The sequence below is a fragment of the Candoia aspera genome, chromosome 2, assembly GCF_035149785.1.
Source record: "Candoia aspera isolate rCanAsp1 chromosome 2, rCanAsp1.hap2, whole genome shotgun sequence".
Lineage (NCBI taxonomy): Eukaryota > Metazoa > Chordata > Lepidosauria > Squamata > Boidae > Candoia > Candoia aspera.
Window position 1 is genome coordinate 96,204,099 of NC_086154.1, and position 22,778 is coordinate 96,226,876.

At 37.7% G+C, this 22,778-nt stretch overlaps 1 protein-coding gene across 2 annotated transcripts in view; it reads left to right on the forward strand.

Annotated features, from left to right (window-relative positions):
- The window catches only part of GABRB2 (gamma-aminobutyric acid type A receptor subunit beta2), a 128,520-nt gene that overhangs the window by 89,833 nt on the left and 15,909 nt on the right, over positions 1 to 22,778 (forward strand). For both annotated transcript variants that reach the window (XM_063292462.1, XM_063292463.1), the window contains exons 6-8: positions 6,248 to 6,385; positions 11,674 to 11,826; positions 18,828 to 19,072. In XM_063292462.1, the coding sequence (XP_063148532.1) occupies positions 6,248 to 6,385; positions 11,674 to 11,826; positions 18,828 to 19,072 (536 nt within the window). The remainder of the gene's footprint in view (positions 1 to 6,247; positions 6,386 to 11,673; positions 11,827 to 18,827; positions 19,073 to 22,778) is intronic.

Here is a 22,778-nt window from a genome sequence, read left to right on the forward strand (position 1 = left end):
TTCAACTTTATATGTGCATAGTGATATTCAGACTTTGGAGGATAAGTGTGTCAGCTGAACAAGTAATTCATATATATCAAATTCTTCCAGCTCAAAAATAATGGCTGTTCCTAGGAATGTATATGTGTGTGTGCCTTTAAGTTGCTGTTGATTCCTGGTGACTGCATGGACTAGTCCCTGCAGTTTTCTTGGCAAGATTTGCAGAAGTGGCTTGCCATTGCCTGCTTCCTAGAGGTGAGAGAGCAACTGGCCAAGGTCACCCATCTGGCTTCATGCCTGAGGCAGGACTAGAACTGACAGTCTTCTGGTTTCTAGTCTGATGCCTTAACTACTACACCAAACTGGCTCTCTTCCTAGGAAATATCATCACCTTAAAGTTATATTACTGGTAATGGATGGGAAGGGAGGGAGGGAGGGAAGCCATTAGTGGACAGCTAGGACCACTGAATGGAGCAGAGCTTAACACAGCAAAAGATGTGCACAGAAAAAGAATATTATCTTAAATAGCATTAATGAGCACTTTAGAGAAATATAGGTTATTGATCTTACACACTTAGCTCACCCAAGCATAAAGAAGTACACACTTAGACAAAGTAGTTTCAAAAGTAAGTAAAAAATAGTCTTACTGATTTATTTGGTCCAGTTACATCCATTTCAGTAGAAAAATGATGATTCTTTCTTTCCCTAAACTGAATTGACCCTGAGCCCTCATTGCTGCTGAAGGCTGCATGGAGAAAGGGGCAAAGTCCTGACTCTAGGCCTAAGTATGTCACCCAGAGATGGAAGGAACACACAGCTGCATGCTTCCTTCCTTCCCAGATGGTGAAGGAGGAAGAGGAAGTAAGGAATGTGGGAGAGGCAACAAACAGCTTCCCCCAGAAGCACATGGAGAATTTGCATCCCAAAACAAACTTATCCACATACTGATGAGACATGCTGATTTGCTGATACCTCCGAAGGGAAGGGAAGGGAAGGGAAGGGAAGGGAAGGAAGGAAGGAAGGAAGGAAGGTTGGTTCATGTTAAATGATTTTTTTATTATTATTATTATTTAAATATGTGATTATGGGGTAAGCATAGAAGCAATGGGAGCATCAGAGTACATAAGGGGGGCATGTTGTAACGTGAAAGAAAATTGTCAATGGATTTATTTCTAAATGAAATGACAAAATCAACTAAAATGGAACATGTCACAGTAAAGCACAGAGTCATCTGTTATCTGTCTTTAAATATTTCTTGACTAAAATCTGCATACAAATATGCATTTTATTTATTAATGTATTGCCTTTATATCCTGCTACAATAATAAAAAAGACTGTTGGCAACTCATAACACATAACAAATCAATACATACTAAAACATCAAAAACAAAGAAACTAGGAACCTGAAAGCATCTGGCATCAACTTTTGAATGCCCTACAGAAAAGTTTCAGTTGTTTCTGGAAGGCAGCTAACATTGGGATATATATTTCAGAAATCTGTTTCTGAATATATTTCAGTAAGCCTCATTCAAAGCAGTATATAAGTTTTTGTCATTTTTGTCATGGTGCTGGAGTGGATATGCAGTGACTGGGCTCAGTGTTTTTTGAGAGACTGAGTATCCTGTGAATGCTGGGTGGAAGCCAGATATGGTCCCCGCCAGAGTGGTGGGCTGCCAACAGTACTTTGGAAACAGTTTGGGCCAGTGGGAGAGAGAGGAGAAACGGTGGTGGTGTAGGCTGCCAGTATCAGCCTTCCCAGGTAGTTCAGAGAGGAAGCTCTTATAAAGTTATATCAACAGAATCTTGAAAGTCTGAAAGCACAAATCTCCTGCCATTCCTTTTTACTGCCTGTCAAGTTAGGGCAGGTCCTTCCTAAGTTTCTTTCTCTGGCCATTACTCTGTTGCAGGCTCCTTTGTCTTTCATCTGATCATTCCTTAGGCAGTACCTCTTCCCCCCCAACTTACAAGGTCACCCTCACATTCCATCACAGCCGGGGAAGAGTGGAACCATGTCTGAATTTATCCAGGTGGCGGACAGGTAGAGTGGTGGCAGGCTGAGGCTTTTTAGTTCTGGAGGCAGAGACTGACCGGTGGTTGTCAGAGTCCAGAGGCACTAGGCGTCAGCTCTTTCTGGCTCAGCTGACAAGCAGCACCTAACCCAGCTCCTGGAAATTCAGTGGGTTGCTAGGAGAATGGTCAGAGAGCAGTGGTTCTGTTTTTGCCCATTTTATGGCTAGCACTAGGGACAGAGTGGAGTCTGGTTGGGCTGGTTTGGCACAGCAAGGTGGCAGTGGCTATAGCATCCTGAGAGCAGGAGTCCTCATATGTCTAGGTGGATGGTGGCAGTAGGAGCAGAAGAAAGGCAATGGTGTTGTGGGACAACCAGCAGGTGTCCTGTAGCTGCCACCTGGTCAACCACATGGTGCAGCAACGATTTTGGCAGTTTCCTCTATCTTCTCCCTGGGACTAGAGACTTGGATGGACTGACATTAGCCCTGTAGTAGAGATCCCAGGGCTGATGTGTGTGGACTCCATCATGGCTGTTGACAGCCAAAGTGAGATTTGGACCAGCGAAGACCTTTTTCCTTTCACTTTTGTTTGGAGTATGGACTGGATGAAGCTGGCCTTGCCTACCACCCTCAGGTAAGAGATGGAGGTGCCATGAGTTTTTGATGGTTGTTTATTGTTTCTTTATATTTTTATTGCTAATTTTGTGAGCTGCCCTGGGTTATGGTATATAAGATGGACAGCCATATAATTGTTTTAAATATATACATACGTGCATTTACATATTATCTTTTAAAAATGATCTAAGTTCTATCTGGCTGTTTGGGAAGTGCAAACTAAGGCAGATCTGGGCATAGAAGAGCAAAAGACTAAATCAAGGTCAGTCCAGGTTGCAGAATTCATCAGAAACAAAGTCCAAACACTGACAACAAACTGGTCAACAAATGTTTCCCAATCGAATTGCACAGGAAAAAATGTATGCTAGATAAAATAATGTATTATAGCAATCGCATATTTTTGCATTTTTTAAATAACTTGCAGGAACTTTGAAAGCATAAATTGGTTCTTAAATTTGGGCATCCACAAAATTGGGGGTGGGTGGGTCAAACATGTTTGACAGCATCCTCATACAAACTGCAGGTACTTGTACCAGATGTCATGCATATTGTTTTGGCATCATCATGGTGTGCTTCAGACATTGTACTTCTTGAATGTATGTCATATTGACATGGGTCAGGAATAGACTGGAGATTATTCTTAAAGTTAAGTCCATTTTCTTTCATGTAATTTCTGTACTCATTTTATTTGGCGTGCTTGAACTCAAGTTCCTTATATGAAAATATAGTGGGTTCAATCCATTACTTGATTATGTCAGAAGTAGACTTTTCTTATCTCTGCATTGCCATGCCCAGATACACACACATTTATTACAATTAGGCTGTATAATATACTGTATGCTACAGAGCAGGTGATTGAAGTAATAATGAGTTTTATGTAACTGTTATATAGGCTTGCAGCACTGATAAAAAAAAATTCTACTATGTCTGTGCCAATGATGTGGAATCTGTGGACCTTTATACATTACAATATATTTAATACCCTCATTCCTTATAATTCCTTATAATTGGCCATTCTGGTTGGATTATATTCCAAATCATTTGATATAATTAATCATTCCTGTTCATAGTTGGGGATCAATGACAACTTGAGGGTCAAAGATTCCAGAGCTGAGTGAATTAGATAAATATTTCCCCATGCCATCAGAATAGTCACTTAATTATGTTTATAGTGCTCAAGTACATAAACACATCGAAATACTATGCTAGCTATGCTCCGTTTTTTGGTGACAAAATAAAAGGGTGAGGTGGTAAACATTACTTCTAACTCCCCTCCAAATAATCATATAGTTAATTCATTATGAAAGAACATGTTGGTGGGCATTTTTCCAAGCAAAAGCATCAGTAATAAAAAAGTAGAAATAAAGTTCATGGATGGCATCCTGTTTCCCCCTGATTCTATGCTTACAAAAGAACCACTTCTCTATTAAATAAGTATTTGAATTTTTTAAAAAAAAATGTCCAGAGGCTAACAGCTGATCAAGACTGAAAACATAAACATAAAATATAAATTATTGAACTATGGAATCTTCAGTATAGAGTTAAGTCAATAGTAGCAATAAGGAGACACTTAAAACTAGTTAAGTAGCTTGGAACTGCTGTTAAATAGCTATTCATACAGAACATAAAGTAATGTTCTGTTTTTAGTCACTTTGTTTATATATATAATACAGAACTGAAGAACCATGTCTGTTCCTAAGAAATCAGTATGCTTATCATTACCTTTTAAGCTTGTTTTTTTGGAATGTATGGGAGATTAAATAATATGTGTTTGTAAACAATGTAAATACTTTAATTTAAACACATTCCTTTGGGGCTGCATGCTGCTGAATTCATGATTCAGATCTCTCTTGTTTGTCTCTTAACTAGAGAATGTAGTTGATATTCTTTTGCCCTAATTTATCAGATGCTCACAAAATCTTGATTGTCACTTACCATGCTCTCAATTTATTCAATGTATTTTGGATGGTGTACCAATGAAGCTGTGTGAGAGAAGCTCTTTTTCAGCTGAAGTCCCTTCATTCACCAGAAGGATCAATTGCAGTAATGCATAGGGATAACTTAGTTTAACTGAGTGAAGTGTTGTATTATCCCTGGTAGTGATCACATCTGAAGCAATAGTGAGGTATGTGGCACATAGTGTAATTTCTGGTCAGAAAAAAGACTTCAAGAGGTAAACACCACCTCTCATTTACAGAGAAGCTATAGGAAATATCCCACTTCCAGGCTCACATATCTGTCATAAAAATATCTCACCTTTTGTTGTTTCTTGATATTATTTATTTATTATGTATTGTATGGCAAGCTGCTTCCTGAGATGCTTCCTAACCCTTTTTGAGGGGAAAATTTTGTTCTATAAAATTTAAAGATATGATCTTTGTGCCAATGTGGTGCCTTCCTATCAGCCCCAGACAGCATTACCAATATCCATCCTGGCTAGGAACTGTAAAGATGCAGCCTAATACATCAGCTTGGGGAAGCATTCATGGCTAGCAAACCTAAAGCACTATGTCATGTTGCCAAGGCAACATGAGGGGAAACATGGCCTGCTCAGATTTTCTATCTGTGATCGTTTGCCAGAGCAAAAAATAAAAGGGAGATAAAGCCACAGAATGCAGGTACCCTCATAAAACAGCTACCACAGTGGACATGCCCTAGTACAAAATACTCATTTAGCAAAAAGCAGATAGTGGAGGTTACTTTCAACCCCTCAGTTTAGCATTCCCAGGCTGTTCCTCATCACATTAGCTTTCTTTTTTCTTGTTTTCTTTTTTCCCAGGCAGATTGGCCCACTTTCTAGATAATCATTACAGATGGTAAATTGGTATTTGGGTCTATGTATTTATTTAGTTCAGAATTTTAACCCACTTTTCTATTCATATTCCCAGCCCTTAAGTTCCTAAATGTAATAAAAATGTAACAATGAAGCAACTGAAGACACAATAAAAGCTGCAAATGCTAAATGAAAAACTGCATTCCCAGTGAAAAGAATATGGTCGGGAAGGCAAAATATGAATGTCCTTTAAGGTTGAGTGGGGGGTCAATTTACACATTACCAAAAAAGGAAGTTGGAATTATATCTACTGATTAAACAGTAAGTGGGCATAAATTATACTGCCTGTTGATAGGCAACCCTTCAAGGCTTCTGCTAGTGTTTTTCCTTCTTATGGTTCTTTACCTTTAATTTACTGTATACGGACTTGAACTAAGAAACCCTTGAGATACAGGATGCGTTCATGCAGGGAGCCTCCTTTGGCAACCTTTCAAAAGTAGAACTATGCTTTGCAAAGCAGGATGCCTGGCTCTCCTACCTCAAGAAAAACACAACTAGTCATGAGAGTAGACAGCTGTCCCAAGGCAAGGATGTATGGATCTTTGCTGCCACAACAGAGAAGGCACTCTTCCATGTTTCCACCAGCTTGCTTCTGATTTATATTTCTAAGTGGATTCTACCTTACAGTTGCCTGATACTTAAATTAAGCGTGACTGAAATGTATTTGGGGTATGTGTAGTAGATGGGCTTTTCTTTTCTTTTAAGTAAATATTTACAAGGTTCCAAGTAAAATGACCAAATTATCCTTATTATAGATATAGTGCTGTGAGAGAACCATGACCTAAATCTTTGCTTTTTTTTTTTTTTACAGATGGCTACACAACCGATGATATTGAATTTTACTGGCGTGGGGGTGATAATGCAGTTACAGGAGTGACAAAGATTGAACTGCCTCAGTTCTCTATAGTGGATTACAAACTTATCACCAAGAAAGTTGTTTTCTCAACAGGTTTGTGAGGACATGTCAGAAAGAGAATGCTTCAGTCTCCCTACTGAAAAGTTTTTTAAACTGTTTTAATATCACACAGTGGTGAGCTGCATGGTTTACATAAACAATTTAGGCTTTCAAATACCTTCAGACAGGCAAATTAGTGCACTGTGTACATTTTTATAATCTCCCCACAACCAGTTGTCATGGATGGAAATTTCCATCATTTCTATCCAACGTGGAAGATAGCAGTTGTTCTATTAATATAGTTATGTAGTAGCAAGTGGACTGAAGCTGCAATTCTCTGCAGGTTTACCTGGGAGTTAATTTTACTGAATACAATGCACTTGTTTCTGAATAAACATGCATAGGGTTGGCTTGTGTAGCTAGTAAATGCTGAAGCTATGCAGTGGTTATATAAAGATGTGCTGGGGCAAGGACCTAGTATTTGTTGGCAATTCTTTAAAGCACTGTGTCTTTTCCCAGGACTGAGCAGCAACTGTAGACAGCGGTAACACAGTTGAGGCAAAAGATGCAGTTGCTTTAAAATGTTGCAAACAATGCTAGGCTCACATCCCCTAAAGTTCTGAAGAGTTTCTTAGAATCACATCCAACGCATAGCACAGCCATGGAAAATAGCTTTATATTTGCCTGATTCAGCACTTTCTAAAAAACAGTTAACAACCCAAGCTAATAAATTATTTTCTGTCCTCTGCAGAAACTCTCTTCTCAAAGCTAAGTAGAAAAACAATCAGCTTTGTCCAGCCATTTTCATTATTGAAAGGTATCCCATCCCTTTCCAATCTTTAATGGCTCCCTATGGAGTAGTAATTAGCTGCCCTCCATTCTATTATTCAGACATCTAATTCTAGTTGAGTTGGGCTATTTTTGATTTTGGCAAGCAGTCCTCGGCAGAACAAGAAATTACTTTATATAACATATAGTGGAGAAATAGCTTTCCAGATTGCCAATCAAACCAAATCACAGTGATTATTTTTATATATTGCAAATCTGTACAATACAGCCTTTGGTTTGTTCTTAGAACAGGGAGCAAAGCTTTGGAAGTAGCATGATTAGAGACTCCATTTAAGATCTGAGTTAGACTTGAGGAAAGTTTAGATCCAGACAGTTTCTGGGATTCAATTTCTGTGTTTTCACTTGCCATACCTTTTCATTTTCTCCCTATACTGATTTCTTTACTCTTTCATACGGCTATACAGAGACTATTTATTAGAACTGTGCAGTGCTTTAGATTTGATACTGAAAAGATGCTCCAGAGCAAGCAGGGGTGTGAGCATGGCATATTTCTGCAACACTTTAAAATAGTCACATCCTTTGTGCAGTTGTGCTGCAGCTGCTGAGTGCAACCTTGAACAAGGGGCTGTTGCGCAATTTATTTGCATCTATAGTTCTCTGTTAGCAGTGTGTGTGTGTGTGCACGCAAACACACACAGACATATACACAAAGACAGATAAACTCATCATGCTATTCCTTTTCAAGGTAAGTAATGTTAAGTGAAGTGCAGAAAGAGAATTAAAAATAATAAGCCAAAGAAATTAAAAGCATGAATTAAGAATAGGAAAGGAAATATAACTAAATCTGATTTATACAGTAAGTATTCATTATATCTTTCCATATTTTTCTATCCTGGCAAAACATCCTGGCTTCTACCACTTTCATATACTGATTCATTTATTGCCTTTTGTTCTTCAAATTTCATACTTCTTTTTAGGGATTTCCTTAACTCCATATAGCCACAACGTTTTTGGTCTTCCCTTTCCTCTTAACCATTCACTTTTCCTTCATATACTATATCTGTTTTGCAAACAGATTGTCATTCACTCTCTTATGTGACCAGGCCATGTCAGTGTATTTCTTCATTCTTTCTTCATTTTTGTTTTCAGTCCACATTCATTCAGTGCCCATACATTCTTGACTTTATCTCTTTTTGTTTTATCACACATTTCTTAAGAACCCCTTTCCCAATGCAGTTTCTACATGCAGTTCTTTAGTAAACATTCTGCAAAGCTATATAAATTCATCTACTTTAGTTTTTCATTATTTATGTATAATTTGCAATTCTTCATTCAATTTTCCCTCAAACACAAGTACTTTGGTTTTGATACATTCATTTTCAGATCTGTATTCCTTGTTCCTTCACACACTCTAAATTACATTCAGCTAACAACATGGCATCACCTGCATACAGAAGTATGCATATATATTGATGTCCCCACCTAGCACAGCTCTGACATCACCACAAGCAGACTTTACATCATATACATCATAAACCGCCAAAGGGACAGGACACACATTCACTTCTTGAATGTATACCCTGCCTTTCTATTTATTTGAACACGTAAGCAGCCTTCAGCAATAAAAACGCAAAATATAAAATGAAACAAACTTATTACTAATCAGATCAAAGTCATTAAAATTATTGACAATAAAAAGCTTGGCCAAACAGATTTGTTTTTAATGTCTCAGTAAACCCTGGAGAATGGGAGCCAAAAGCACCTCCTTGTAGAGCACTTGGCTTGGCAGCCAGAAAAGAGGGGGCCCTTCCCCATCTTCTTAATAGTTGAACTCCTGACAGGGATGGCACCTTCAGAAAGACCTCTCCCACTTCTCTAAGTCACCCCACAGGTTCATAGCAGAAGACCCATCCCTGCAGATAATCCTCATCTTGCTGCCTGCTCACTGTCAAACCCAGTGTTTCTCAACTTTGGCAACTTCAAGATGTGTGGACTTCAACTCCCAGAATTCCCCAGCCAGAATGCCACACATTTTGAAATTGCCAAAGTTGAGAAACACCAGTCAAATCATTTACTAAGCATTCCATTTTTCCTCACATATTTTTACTTCCATAATATTCTACCACTACTAACATTCAGCAACCAACTTTTAACCCTATTTCTGTGCAAAAATTCCACAATTCAAGCCTATTCACTTTATTGTACATGTTTGCTAAATCAGTAAATATATAATAAACTTCATTTTGCATATTTATTTATTTATTTGTTTGTTTGTTTATTTATTTATTTCTCAGTGATTGGCTGAAGAGCAGATATCTGGTCAGCAAACTCACTGCCCAGCATACAACCATACTACCGCTTCAGAATTTTGATTTTTCTTACTTCTTGTACCCTTTGGATTAGAAATCTGTCAAACACCTTCCCAGGTTTACTTAACAAACCAATCACCCTGTAATTGTTGTATTCACTCTTGCTATCTTTCTGTCTGTATATAAGAACAGCAACAGCTTTCTTCCAATTATCAGGCATGTTAAACAAGTCACATAACCACTCAGTAAGCCAACCACATTCATATTTTAATAATTTTCCTGTTATAGTATCTGTACCTCAAGCCTTACTAAACATTCTCAAAGCATATCACTTCTATTCTCAGAATGCAAATCCCCTTCACCTTAGTTTTATCCCAAATAATTTCATTACAGGTAGTCCTCAACATAACAACCACAATTGGGACCAGGACTTCCATCGTAAGTCATTGCAGTCATAAGTCAGGTTGCCACATGACTGGACCAGATTTTACAACCATTTTTATGGTTGTTGTTAAGCAAATCATGGGTTGTTAAGCAAATCATGGCTCGTTAAGTGAATCCAGCTTCCCCAATGGGCGTTTTTTGCCAGAAAATGGAAAAAAGGCACAAAACGCAATCACATGACCACAGGATGCTGCAACCAGTCATAAATGCAAGCTGGTTGTCAAGCACCTGAAATGTAATCATGTGACCACAGGGGGGGTGCAATATTTTGCAATGCTTGGAAGTGCTTTACAGGCTGTAAAGCACCCATTTCGAGGCTGTTGTAACTTTGGACCATTGTTAAATGGTAAGTTGAGGACTACCTGTATTTTAATTTTTGATTCCATTCACTTTGGTGGACACTCCTTGTTTAGCCTTTTTCACCCACCCACAAAAAAAACCCTAAACTTTCTCCAGTCAAAATTTATCTCCATTTTTCTCTGCCTCTTTTAGTCTTTGCTCTCTTTATCTATATTCTTTGCAAATTTCTTTTTCTCTATGCAGATATTATACAATTTCTTTCTGTCTTTCTCATTTTAGCAGCAGTCTTACATGTTGTTTTTGCATTCACAGCACTTAATCATTCCACCAGTCATTTTGTTTTATTTCTAATTAGCATAACTCTGTGGCATTAGGCAGCATAATTCTTTTCAGTATGTTCCAAATAGCTTCCCCAACCATTTTCATCACTGCCACTTCATATCCATTCTGTTAGGAAATTTAATTTAATTTCCAACAGGACTTGTATTTTGTTTTCCTGCAGTCATTCTTTCATGCAAGTTTCTTTCACTTTTTTCCTCTTTTATATGTCCATTTTTTCTCAATAAATTTCTGCTGACACTACCAAAGAATGGTCTGTCCCACATTGAGGACCTCTTATTACTCTTAAGTCCTTCACCAGTTCTCTCAATCTTTCATTAAAAGTAATTAAATTTCAATGATCATCCTGATTCTTCCATTATAACTATTCAATGAAGTATAACATGCAAGTATCACCAGCCTATGGATTCCTACTCTCATACACACTCGTAACAATTAGGGTGACAACATTTCATACTTTCTGACATATTTTTTACCCTTTTATCCATAATTAAACCCATGCCATCATTTTCCCACTTGTATGTATCCACTCCAGTCCATGGAATGAGACCATTTCATTCAGATCTACTAATCCTTCCCATTTCTTTTACTTTCACAGATATATAACTTACATTTTTCTTCCTTTCATTTCATTTGTTAATTCATACTCTTTCCTATTCATTCCCTTTACATTCCAAGTCATTATTTTCCACAATCTATAGTCATCCACAGATGAAGCCATTAGACATTGGCTTCTGATACCCTTCTTGGCTTTTGTCAATCAAGGCTTTCAGCTGCCAAGGTATTTCCCATTTGCATTTCCCGAATGGGTGTCGATTACACGTGGCCAAATGTGTAATGCTGCAGGTAACAAAGATAGTCCTTAGTTTCTCTGTATTACTAAAAAATGTTCTATGAAAGCTTTGACTGTATACTGTTGCCATATCTCACCAATTTGGATGAGCAGGCAGTGTACAAGATGCAAGTCTACTAACAAAATCGCTCATTGTCTTTTAAAATCTTTTGTTTGGGTACAAGTTAAGATACATAGGGTTTTTTGTTCCTTTGTTAGGAACTTTACTTTCACCTCATATGCTGAGTTGCCATAACAGTCTGGCATTGTCTGTTTACATGAGACCTGTTCTTAAAGCAGCCTTTGAAAAGTTTTTGTTTTTGTTCTAGGTTCCTATCCAAGATTGTCCCTAAGTTTTAAACTTAAGAGAAACATTGGGTATTTCATTCTGCAGACTTATATGCCTTCCATTCTGATCACTATTCTTTCCTGGGTTTCATTCTGGATTAATTATGATGCATCAGCTGCAAGGGTGGCTTTAGGTAGGCATTTTTTCTTTATTTACATTGAATATGTTACCTAAACATATATGCTTAGGATTGCATAGTTGTAGGAGTGGAAAATTTTCTGTTGGTCATCATTTGCGCTTAAGTAAATTGGTTCCAAATTATCTAAATTAGTTAAGTTCACTTAAATGTGAACTAATTGGGGCTATATGAGGTGTGTTCTGGTGAGATGCAGCATTGTTGTATAGTGCCCATTGCAACTGCAATTTAAGATTCCATGTTTGACTGGATTTTTCATATTTCAGCTGAAAAGTTAAGCATGTTTTCTTGTAAATTAAATACACAGACACATGCACACCCATACTGCATTTTGTACTAATCCTGATCACTGAATGGCTTTTATTGCTTTATAATATTGAAAATGTCAAACTTTTATTTGATTCCTCACATGGTTTTACCAGTTAAACTACGAAGAGGACTTGCATATTTCTGAGAGGGAACATAGTTTCCATCCAGCCCTAGATTCAATGCCTGACTAATGTCAGTAAGGCTGGAAAGAGACTCCTATCCAAATTCATCTGTCAGCTATGGGACAAAAGTACAAGAATGTTAGACAAAACCACCAATTAGCCAAGCAAAATCAGCAGGCCTGAACTGGATGTAAATGCTATCTTAAAGAACTGATTTACCTGCCCTTCCTTTTCCTTCTATTCCTCACCTGTTGTGTGTCTTGTCTATTGCTTTAACTCTGAAGGCAACCTCCCCCCACCCTTAAGCTTGTGTGACTCATTTTGAGAGTTAAAGATAATTTGAAAAGAGGGTTGCAGATATAATAAATAAATAACACCCCACCCCACCCCAAAAAAAACCCAGAGGAGCTGCTGCTAGTCAGGATAGATAATATTGACAATCTGACAATAAGTGGGCTACTGGAACAAACCATACATGGACGAGACAAGAAAATCTGGAATTGATGGAATGCTACTACAGCAATAGACCTAATGAGAGGGGATATATGAAACGCATGAGGGAACTATGGATGGACAGAAGATCTGCATCCACACTACATGAGAAACAGCTAGTTACCCAACGCTTCAACATAGTGAAGAGGAAGCTGCTCTCACAACTTGAGATAGACCAACTACGCATTACATCCTGGACTCAAGAAGTCCCAGAAGAACTACTGGAGGTGCAGCCAACACCTGAAGCTGGAACATCATTGCAACCCCCTCCATGACAGAGCACAGCAGATGATATGAGGCATAAGATCATGGATAAACTAGCTACAGTCAACCCTCAAGACCAATTACCAAGGCTCAATGGAGAAGTACCATCAGAAGTACTTGGGAGAAGTACTCCCAACTGCAGTGCAACAGCACAGTAACAGCAGAGCCACCAACAGCAGAAACTGAACAGTACTGGAAGAACATATGGGAGAAAGAGAAGACACATAACACCAGTGCAAAGTAGCTGCAGGACCTGAGAGCAGACCACAGAAATCTCCCAGAGCAGGAACCAGTCACCATCACACTAGCAGACATCCAGGGTCAAGAACATGAAAAGCTGGACAGCACCTGCCCCAGACATGATCCACACCTACTGGCTAAAGAAACTAACAGCAGTGCATGAATGCCTAGCAGCCCAGATGAACCAGCTGTTAGCAGCAGGCTCCCACCCACAGTGGCTAACAGAAGGAAGGACAGTGCTGATCATGAAAGACCCTCATAAGAGAACAGCATCGTCCAACTACCGGCCAATAAACTGCCTCCTCACAACATGGAAAGTCCTATCAGGCATCATAGCCACCAAGCTATAGGACCATATGGGTCAGTACATGAGAACAGCTCAGAAGGGCATTGGGAATAACACCAGAGGCTCAAAACACCAGTTACCCATAGATAGAGTAGTCGCCTGAGACTCAAGGTCTAGACAAACCAATCTGAGCACAGCCTGGATTGACTACAGGAAAGCCTATGACTCCATGCCACACACATGGACCTGTGAATGCCTGGTGCTATACAAAATGAACAGGACACTAAGGACCTTCCTCAAGAACTCAGTGGGACTGTGGAAGACAGCACTGGAAGACAGCTTGCACAAGTGGCCATCAAGTGTGGCATATACCAAGGTGATGTACTGTCCCCACTGCTCTTCTGCATAGGCTTGAACCCCCTCAGCCAAATAATGGCAAGGAGTGGATACGGATACAAGTTCAAGAGTGGAACTACCATCAGCCCCTTCCTCTACATGGATGGCATCAAGCTGTATGCTAAGAGTAAACAAGACATCAACTCGCTGATCCACCTGAACAGATCTAGAGTGGGAACATTGGGATGTCATTCAGAGTGGAGAAGTGTGGCCAGATGGTAGTAAAGAGAGGGAAGATAGTCAAGACTGATGGGGTGGAACTACCAGTGGGCCACATAGCAGACATACAGATTAGCTACAAGTACCTTGGTATCCCACAGTCACATGGGAACCATGAGGATGAGGCAAGGAAGACAGCAACATCCAAGTACCACCAAAGGTTAAGACAGGTCCTGAAGAGCCAGCTCAGTGAGAAGAACAAGATCCATGCCATCAACATGTACAACCTTTCAGTCATCAGATACCCTGCCAGTATAGTGAGCTGGCCAAAGGAGGACATGGAGGCTGCAGATGTGAAGACCCAGAAGCTCCTCACAATGTATGGAGGTTTCCGCCCCAGGTCCAACACCCAGAAACTGTACACCAGCTGGAAAGACGGTGGGTGGTCTGGTGAGCGTCAAAGCTAATGCCCTGGATGAAACCCAGAGCATTCAGGAGTACATCAATAAGATTGCACCCAAAGATGAACTAGTGAGAGAATGCCTGAGGCAGCAGCAGACACAGGAGGAAGATCAAGCAGAGGAAGTGCCATGGCAAGATAAGACCTTGCATGGGATGTACCATCAACAGATAGCAGAGATGGCTGACCTTGGGAAATCCTACCAGTGGCTGGAAAGGGCTGGACTAAAAGACAGCACTGAAGCATTGATCATAGCAGCACAAGAACAGGCACTAAGCACCAGATCCATAGAAGCAGGGGTCTACCACACTAGACAGGACTCGAGATGCAGAATGTGCAGAGAGGCCTCAGAGACAGTCCAACACATAGTGGCAGGGTGTAAGATGCAGTCAGGAACAGCATATAGTGAGCGGCACAATCAAGTACCTGGCATTGTGTACAGGAACATCTGCACAATGTGTGGGCTAGACCTTCCCAAGTCCAGATGGGAGATTCCACAGAAAGTCATAGAAAATAACAGGGCTAAGAGCCTGTTGGACTTCCAGATCCAGGCAGGTACTGGCCAATCAACCAGACATCTTGGTAGTAGACAAGGACCAGAAGTTCCTCATGGTGATAGATGTAGCAGTGCCAAGTGACAGCAACATCAGGAAGAAGAAGTATGAGAAGCTGGAGAAGTACCATGGCCTGAAAGAGGAACTAGAGAGGATGTGTTATGTTCCTTCTTGTTTTAAAAGCTCTACAATTATTCCAGTTCCTAAGAAATCTTCCATCAGTGAGTTGAATGACTACAGACCTGTTGCATTGATGTCTGTAGCTTTCAAGACCTTTGAGATGTTAGTGCTGGCTCATCTGAAAGCTATCACGGATCCTCTGCTAGATCCATTGCAGTTTGCTTATAGAGGAAACAGGTCAGCAGATGATGCTGTCAACATGGCTTTACATTATATTCTGCCACATCTTGAATCTCCGGAGTCTTATGTACAAATCCTTTTTGTGGACTTTAGCTCAGCGTTCAGTACTATTATTCCAGGATTTCTTTATAACAAATTGGTCCAGCTTACTGTGCCTGACCTTACCTGTAGATGGATAATCGGTTTTCTAACAGATAGGAAACAGCATGTGAGGCAAAATTATATCCAGTATTCGGTCAATTAACACAGGTGCCCCTCAGGGATGTGTGCTCTCCCCGTTGCTTTTCTCCCTCTATACCAATGACTGTATTTCAAAAGATTCTTCTGTTAAAATTCTGAAATTTGCAGATGATACAGCTGTTATTGGTCTCATTTGGAATGGTGATGAATCAGCATATATACGGGAGGTACAACAACTGGCCCTGTGGTATAGTTATAACAACTTGAAACTGAATACGCTCAAAATTGTAGAGATGGTTGTGGATTTTAGAAAGAATCCTTCTAACTCCCCTCTTCTTACTATATTCGATAGTATTAGTAGTAGAGTCCTTTAAGTTTTTGGGCTCCATAATTTCTCAAGACCTGAAATGGACGCTTAACATCAGAACTATCATCAAAAAGGCACAACAAAGGATGTTCTTCCTGCGTCAACTTAGGAAGTTTAATCTATCTCAGGAGCTTTTGGTACAGTCCTACAGAGGAATTATTGAATCTGTTATCTGTTCTTCTATAACTGTCTGGTTTGGTTCTGCGACCAAGCAGGACAAATATAGACTTCAACAGATAGTGAAGTCTGCAGAAAGAATTATTGCAATCCGCCTGCCTTCTATAGAAGACCTGTATATTGCAAGGGTCAAAAGGAGGGTGGAGAAGATATCTGCAGACCCTTCGCATCCTGGACATAAACTGCTTCAACTTCTACCATCAGGACGGCACTACAGAGTACTGTATGTCAAAACATCTAGACATCGAAACAGTTTTTTCCCTCATGCCATTGCTCTGTTGAACTTCTAATTAATGTAGCATGATATAATGATTGACAATGTATGGTAAGACATGACTGCTAAGATGTGACCGGTAATGCTCTGTTAAATGTGAACATATGTTGGACAACAGATGGAGTATACTGTCCCTTAATTCTCCCTTTAAATATGAGTGTGTGTTAGTTAATAGCTGTCGTAGTATTTCCTTCAATTGTTTTCTTTCTTGATTGTATAGTTTTAGTAGATAACATTATTACTTTACTATTGTTTATTTTTGATGTTATGTAAATATATTGAGAGCTCTTCCACCGAAGTAAAATTCCTTGTATGTCTAATCATACTTGGCCAATAAAGTAGTCTAGTCTAGTCTAGTCTAGTCTAGTCTAGTCTAGTCTAGTCTAGTCTAGTCTAGTCTAGTCTAGTCTAGTCTAGTCTAGTCTATTTGGAAAGTTTAGGCCAAAGTGGTCCCAGTAGTGGTAGGAGCACTCGGGGCTGTCACTCCTAAGCTGGGAGGATGGCTGCAACAGATCCCAGGGACAACATCAGAGCTCTCTGTCCAGAAGAGTGCAGTGCTAGGAACAGCTAAGATACTGTGCAGAACCCTCAAACTCCCAGGCCTCTGGTAGAGGACCAAGGTTAAGGAAGACACATACCACCCATAGGGGTGAGAAGGAAATTATCTATCTATCTATCTATCTATCTATCTATCTATCTATCTATCTATCTATTTCATCTGAACCAGGAGTTTAATGGTATCTACTATTTTTAGACAGATAAAAATGTACTAGATTATATCCGAGAACAGAATAGACAGACCCTTGTTTTATAGGGGTTTCTTGACTTTCTTTCAACTTCTTATTTGCCCAGACATTTTAAATATAATTGTATTTAATGATATTTGTTTTTTATTTAACTTAGTCTGTGTTTCAATTTTAGATTATTTTACTATACTTAATCTTTAACCTTGTTGATTCTTTGGGATTAAGGTACAAATTATAAAATTCAAAAATGAACAAAATGGTTTGTCTTTTATTCATTCCATTTATATTTCAAGACCACAAGGCAGTGCACACAGTACTCTTCCTCCCATTTTACCACAAAACAATTTGAGAGAGAGCAAATGTCCCAAAGTCATCACTGTGCCTTGTCCTCAGCTGAACTTGGATTTCCCGGGTCCTAGCCCTATAATTTAACCATGGCAGTCATATCACTGCACAGCAATCAGACATTAGAGTGAACTCTGTCCAATAAAACTGATTTTGTAAGAAAGTTCTGATTTCTTACACAGCTTTAATATAATTCACAGTTTTGTTACTAAAAAGTAATATTTGTAAACCTCTCTGTTTATTTTAATGAACCCTTGAATTTGAAAACTTTTTTGTTATGCATCTTGCAATCCATATAATTATACAAATTCACCAATAGTGTACATTTTAATAGCTTATAAGAAGAAATATTGCTATAATGTAATGCATGTTAAATGTATTGTCAGCTGTTCCTTCAGTTCAAGAATCAATGAGCTCCAGTTCAAGCTTCTGAACTCTAAGCAAGATATTTTGTTCTGACAACCAAACCAAATGTTTCAAACCAGAAAACAAGATATAAAAACACCTTAAGTATAAACAAAATGAAGAGAAAAAAGAGCAAAGGATAGATGTGTTGCAGTTTTATTTGTATCTACTCGTTTTTACATGTATGTTTATAATGGCTTTTATTTTATTTCATATTTGATATGGTCAAAAGATTAAATCAATAAAGTATCTATCTATCCTTTGAAAAAGAGCAGTCTCCATCCTGCCTGTATTATTCACCATCAGTACAGTCATACCAAATAGAAATAGAGTAACATCTCTGTTTAACAAATCATTGGGAGAAGGAAATTTCCATGAACTTTAACTGATGTCAGTTAAATCCAAATTTGTATCATTTGTGTACATAATTGATATAAATGCTGTTGTTTGCAGTTAAACATCAATTTAAAGGATACACCCTCATTAGTCTGTTAAATAGTAGTAAATTTATTCATTGTAGTCCATTAAACCAAAATTTTACTGTATGTCTGTGATGTTGGTGTTGCATAATTAATAATATTTAAGATTTTCTCAGCACTGCCACAACAAAACAAAACAACAAGGAAAGGAGTAGTAAAATGTATGGATGAAATTTCTTTTCACTCCTCTCTCATTTTTTAAATATACCCATGTTACACCCTATACTGCAGTGACTTCTGCACATTAACAAGAGACATATACACATACTTGCATGTGCATACGCATATGCATATACAAACACATGCACACATACATATATAAAACAGAGAGAGAGTTACGCATAGATGCACACTAAATTGGAATTTTGTGATGATTTTTACAGGGATCACAACCGTGCTGACAATGACAACCATTAATACCCATCTACGAGAAACACTACCAAAAATTCCCTACGTGAAAGCCATTGACATGTATCTGATGGGCTGCTTTGTCTTTGTGTTCATGGCTCTTCTGGAGTATGCCTTGGTGAACTACATCTTTTTTGGCAGGGGGCCACAGCGCCAGAAGAAAGCAGCAGAAAAGGCTGCCAGTGCTAACAATGAGAAATTACGAATGGATGTCAATAAGGTAAATTGAAATGGGAAGTTTATGGAGCCACTCACAGTTGCAGTATTAGATAAATTCATTTCTTCCTAACAGACCTTTCAGAAGCAATATCCTCTGCCAAACAAGTCTCATAAGAATAAGAAAGAGAGCATCATCTTGGCTTTTAAGATAGGCCTTTTCCAGATGATCAGAAGTGTCAGTGCAGTGAAAATGTACCCTTATTTACAGCTGGAGGTTTATCCAGTCTATTGAAAATATAAATTAGGACTGATCTATAGCTTTCTATTATATAGAGGTCAAAGAAGCCCATTTCAAAGCAATTAAATAAATAAGACATGCTGAAGTTTTTAATTTTTTTAAAGCAAGGCAAAAATTTATTCAGCTAGCATTCTTTTTTTCCTTTTGTTCACACTTTTGGTGTGCTCACTCCCACATATGAATATATATACTGTATATTTTTAAATTTGTTTACCATTTTTATGCCACCCAATTACATTGTTCTCTAGGTGGCTTACAAGATAGATACGCAATACAATAATAACCAATAGAGTAAAATCAAGATAAGAAAACCATTCGCAGTAGGTAAAATCACACACACGCACACACACACACACAGAGGAAATTTATAGTAAGAATCAAAAAAATATTTCTTGGAAGTGCTCCTGACAGTTCTCCTTCTTCATAGAACCAGGCAATTAACATGATTCTAGTTAGTACTTCGAATCAGAAATGGTCAAGAATTATATGATGTTAAGGGGAAAAAAAGTAGCATTGTAAGAAAGTGACTTTATTCTGACCACAAAATAATAATACTTATTTGATCCACAAAGAATCATCTGAAAAGGTCTTTTAATACATTAAAAGCCTACTTTTTCATTTTAATTGAACTTTCTTTCCTCAAGGTTGATTTCCAAGACCTATACATTGAACATACAATTTTCTATCATTTTCAGGATGATGTTTGAAGACTTTAACAATCTAAAATGATGGCTAAAAGTGCTAAAGAGCTGCATAAAATCTTATGAGAGAAATGAATGGTGTTTGCATGTGTGTGTGTGTGTGTGTGTCTGTGTGTTTATTCATTTATTTATTTTACAGAATAACATGTTAATAATATATTTTTACAGCAAAGATATAAGTGAAAATCTAATTCCCCTGAAGTGCAGAATAAATCCAGATAATAGACATTTTTGTAAAATTGTATGTATATAAAACTGAAAAGAATGTATAAATAGTGTTTTTAATCCAAATTCCTTATCGGTACTTGCATGAAAATTAAAGGAAAGGAAATCAGAAATATATTGAAGTTGTCTAACTCCAGATTAGATTTTCTTTTATTCCTTTATTCCTCCTAGCCCCAGAATTATAATACTGGTGCTGTGATAATTTTACTTGACTGTAAGTTGCAAATGGAGCAAGGTAAACTGCATAATGACCGACTAAATAGCATGTACCTCTCTCGTGCCAGCCTTATCTAGCTTCTATATTTAGTTTTGTTAAAATAGATTTTGCAGTGTAGGGAGACAGGGAAGAGAAGGATATGCTGCTATTCACTGGTTTTCAGTATAAGTGAAATACTGCTTTCATTAGTGATTTTTCAGAAGAAAAGAATCTACAAAACATTGATAAAATCAGTTAATTAAAATATACTACCCAACATAATATTGTTTACATAGAAAACTAAGTTTCATGGAGTTTGGAGGGATTTATAGTCAGTTGATCTGATTTAAGTTGATACCCTTAAATTAAATTAAATTTAATGAAATTGAAATTAATGGAAGATATTTAAATATATTATGGGTATATCTATATCTATATTTCTGTATCTGTTTGGATTTCTAGCCCATTTCATGTAGTTCAGTAAAAAATACTGAACCCACTGAAAAAGATTTTTGACAATATTCAGCATCATGCTACAAATACTGACTCGGGAAAATTCCATTTTGTCCAGTGAGTCAGACTCCCAAAAATGCATATGAAAATTAAAATCCTAGTTATAATTTACATCTACTTTTTCATTACTATGATGTGCAAAATGTCAGTGAGTTCAGATCTGCATATATTTTTGCAAATGGGTTTGAGTTGCAATTTTCTTTGCCTAGTACAGTGTTTCTCAACCTTGGCAACTTTAAGATGTGTGGACTTCAACCCCCAGAATTCCACAGCCAGCCATGCTGGAGAACACTACTTTATGGCAAGGGGTCAATTGCTGGAGGGACAATAGTCTTCTGCCCTAATTAACTTTCTGAAACTGTGGTCATTATTTTTGTCAGGTGGAAATTGGAAAAGAGTAGTTATGCAGCGGAAGGGGCAAAAAAAAGTGTTCATTCTGCAGTATGCAACAGAAGGCAAAACAGCAAATGACTCAGTTGGCAAAGCGTGCCCCCTGGAGGCACTGCTTTCCAGAAGTTAAAAAGATGAAGAATATTTTTGCTCATCCTTGCTTATAATGATGACAATCATTTTCCAAGAATCATAGGATCTTTTGAATGCAAGGTATTTTCTTAACCAACAACTAAGCAGCAAACAGAAGACAATAGCATTTCTCCACTAATGGCTTGAAACATTTTATTAATGTCAGTTAGCCACATGAAATATATGTAACAAAACAGAGTAAAAGACAGAAATAAAAGGAAATGCGAATCATATTTCTGTATCACCCCCTACAAAAATATAGCTTATTTTCATTATTTTTATTTTGGCACAACAATGGCTGGATGAGGTTTGTCAATTCTAGAAGCCACTAAGGTGGGAAATGACCTATAGCTGCCTTCTATACCACATTCTTTGAAAAAAATAAAATAAACAGGGAAGTAGTGTGAGGACCCCAGGGTGGAAAAGCAGCATGTAAATTCTGAAATAAAACAAAGGGAAGAGGAAGTGCAAAATGAATGGAATGAAAACGGCCCAATTTCAAAGAAATAACAGTAGATATTTGGGAGCTCGGCTCCTTTACAAACTTAAAAATGAATGCATTTTTTTCTGAGACAGAATTAAATATAGTTTTCTCTGTACATCAAGTCTTCTTTGTATTAGATTGATGCTTGGGATTTTATGGAATAGAACATTTTATAAATTGGCTAGAATAAGTTTTTTTAAAATAAACTTTATTTAACAATGATACAGCATATAGAGATATAAAAATATAGATAGATAGATATTCATTTCCCTCTTTTAAGAAGTATTCAAACAGTACTTTGTGCTTATTTCATTATTATTATTTAGCCTTCTTATAATCTTTTTATTTTATTTAAAACAAAGGTATATTTTTTAAAAAAATTATCTATGAATAAACAGATAATTACTGAGGTTGTGCAATTATTATTAGTAAGAATACCAAGCAGAAGTTATTTTTATGATGTCGAAAAGAAGTATAAATGTTTGAGCTTAATGCTAAAATCTCCACTATTATTATTTATAAATGTTTAAAATAAAAATTAAAAAACTCTAAAAATAATACAGGTAAATATTTAATTTCTGATTTCCCCCTTTGTACTCCAACTGACTTGCAGTGCCTGTTGATGTAAGCTTTAAAAATCAAACACTAAATGTTTGCGTAGAATATGTTAATTCATGTTCTCTATTGTTTGATGGGCAATATCTATAAAAACAGCAAATGTTATAGATTGCTCTGTCGCAAGAAATTATGTCCAATTACACAAAGGTAGATTCAGAAGTATCGCTTGATAAGCAAGTATGCGGTCTAGGGATGGTTAACAGGTAGTGT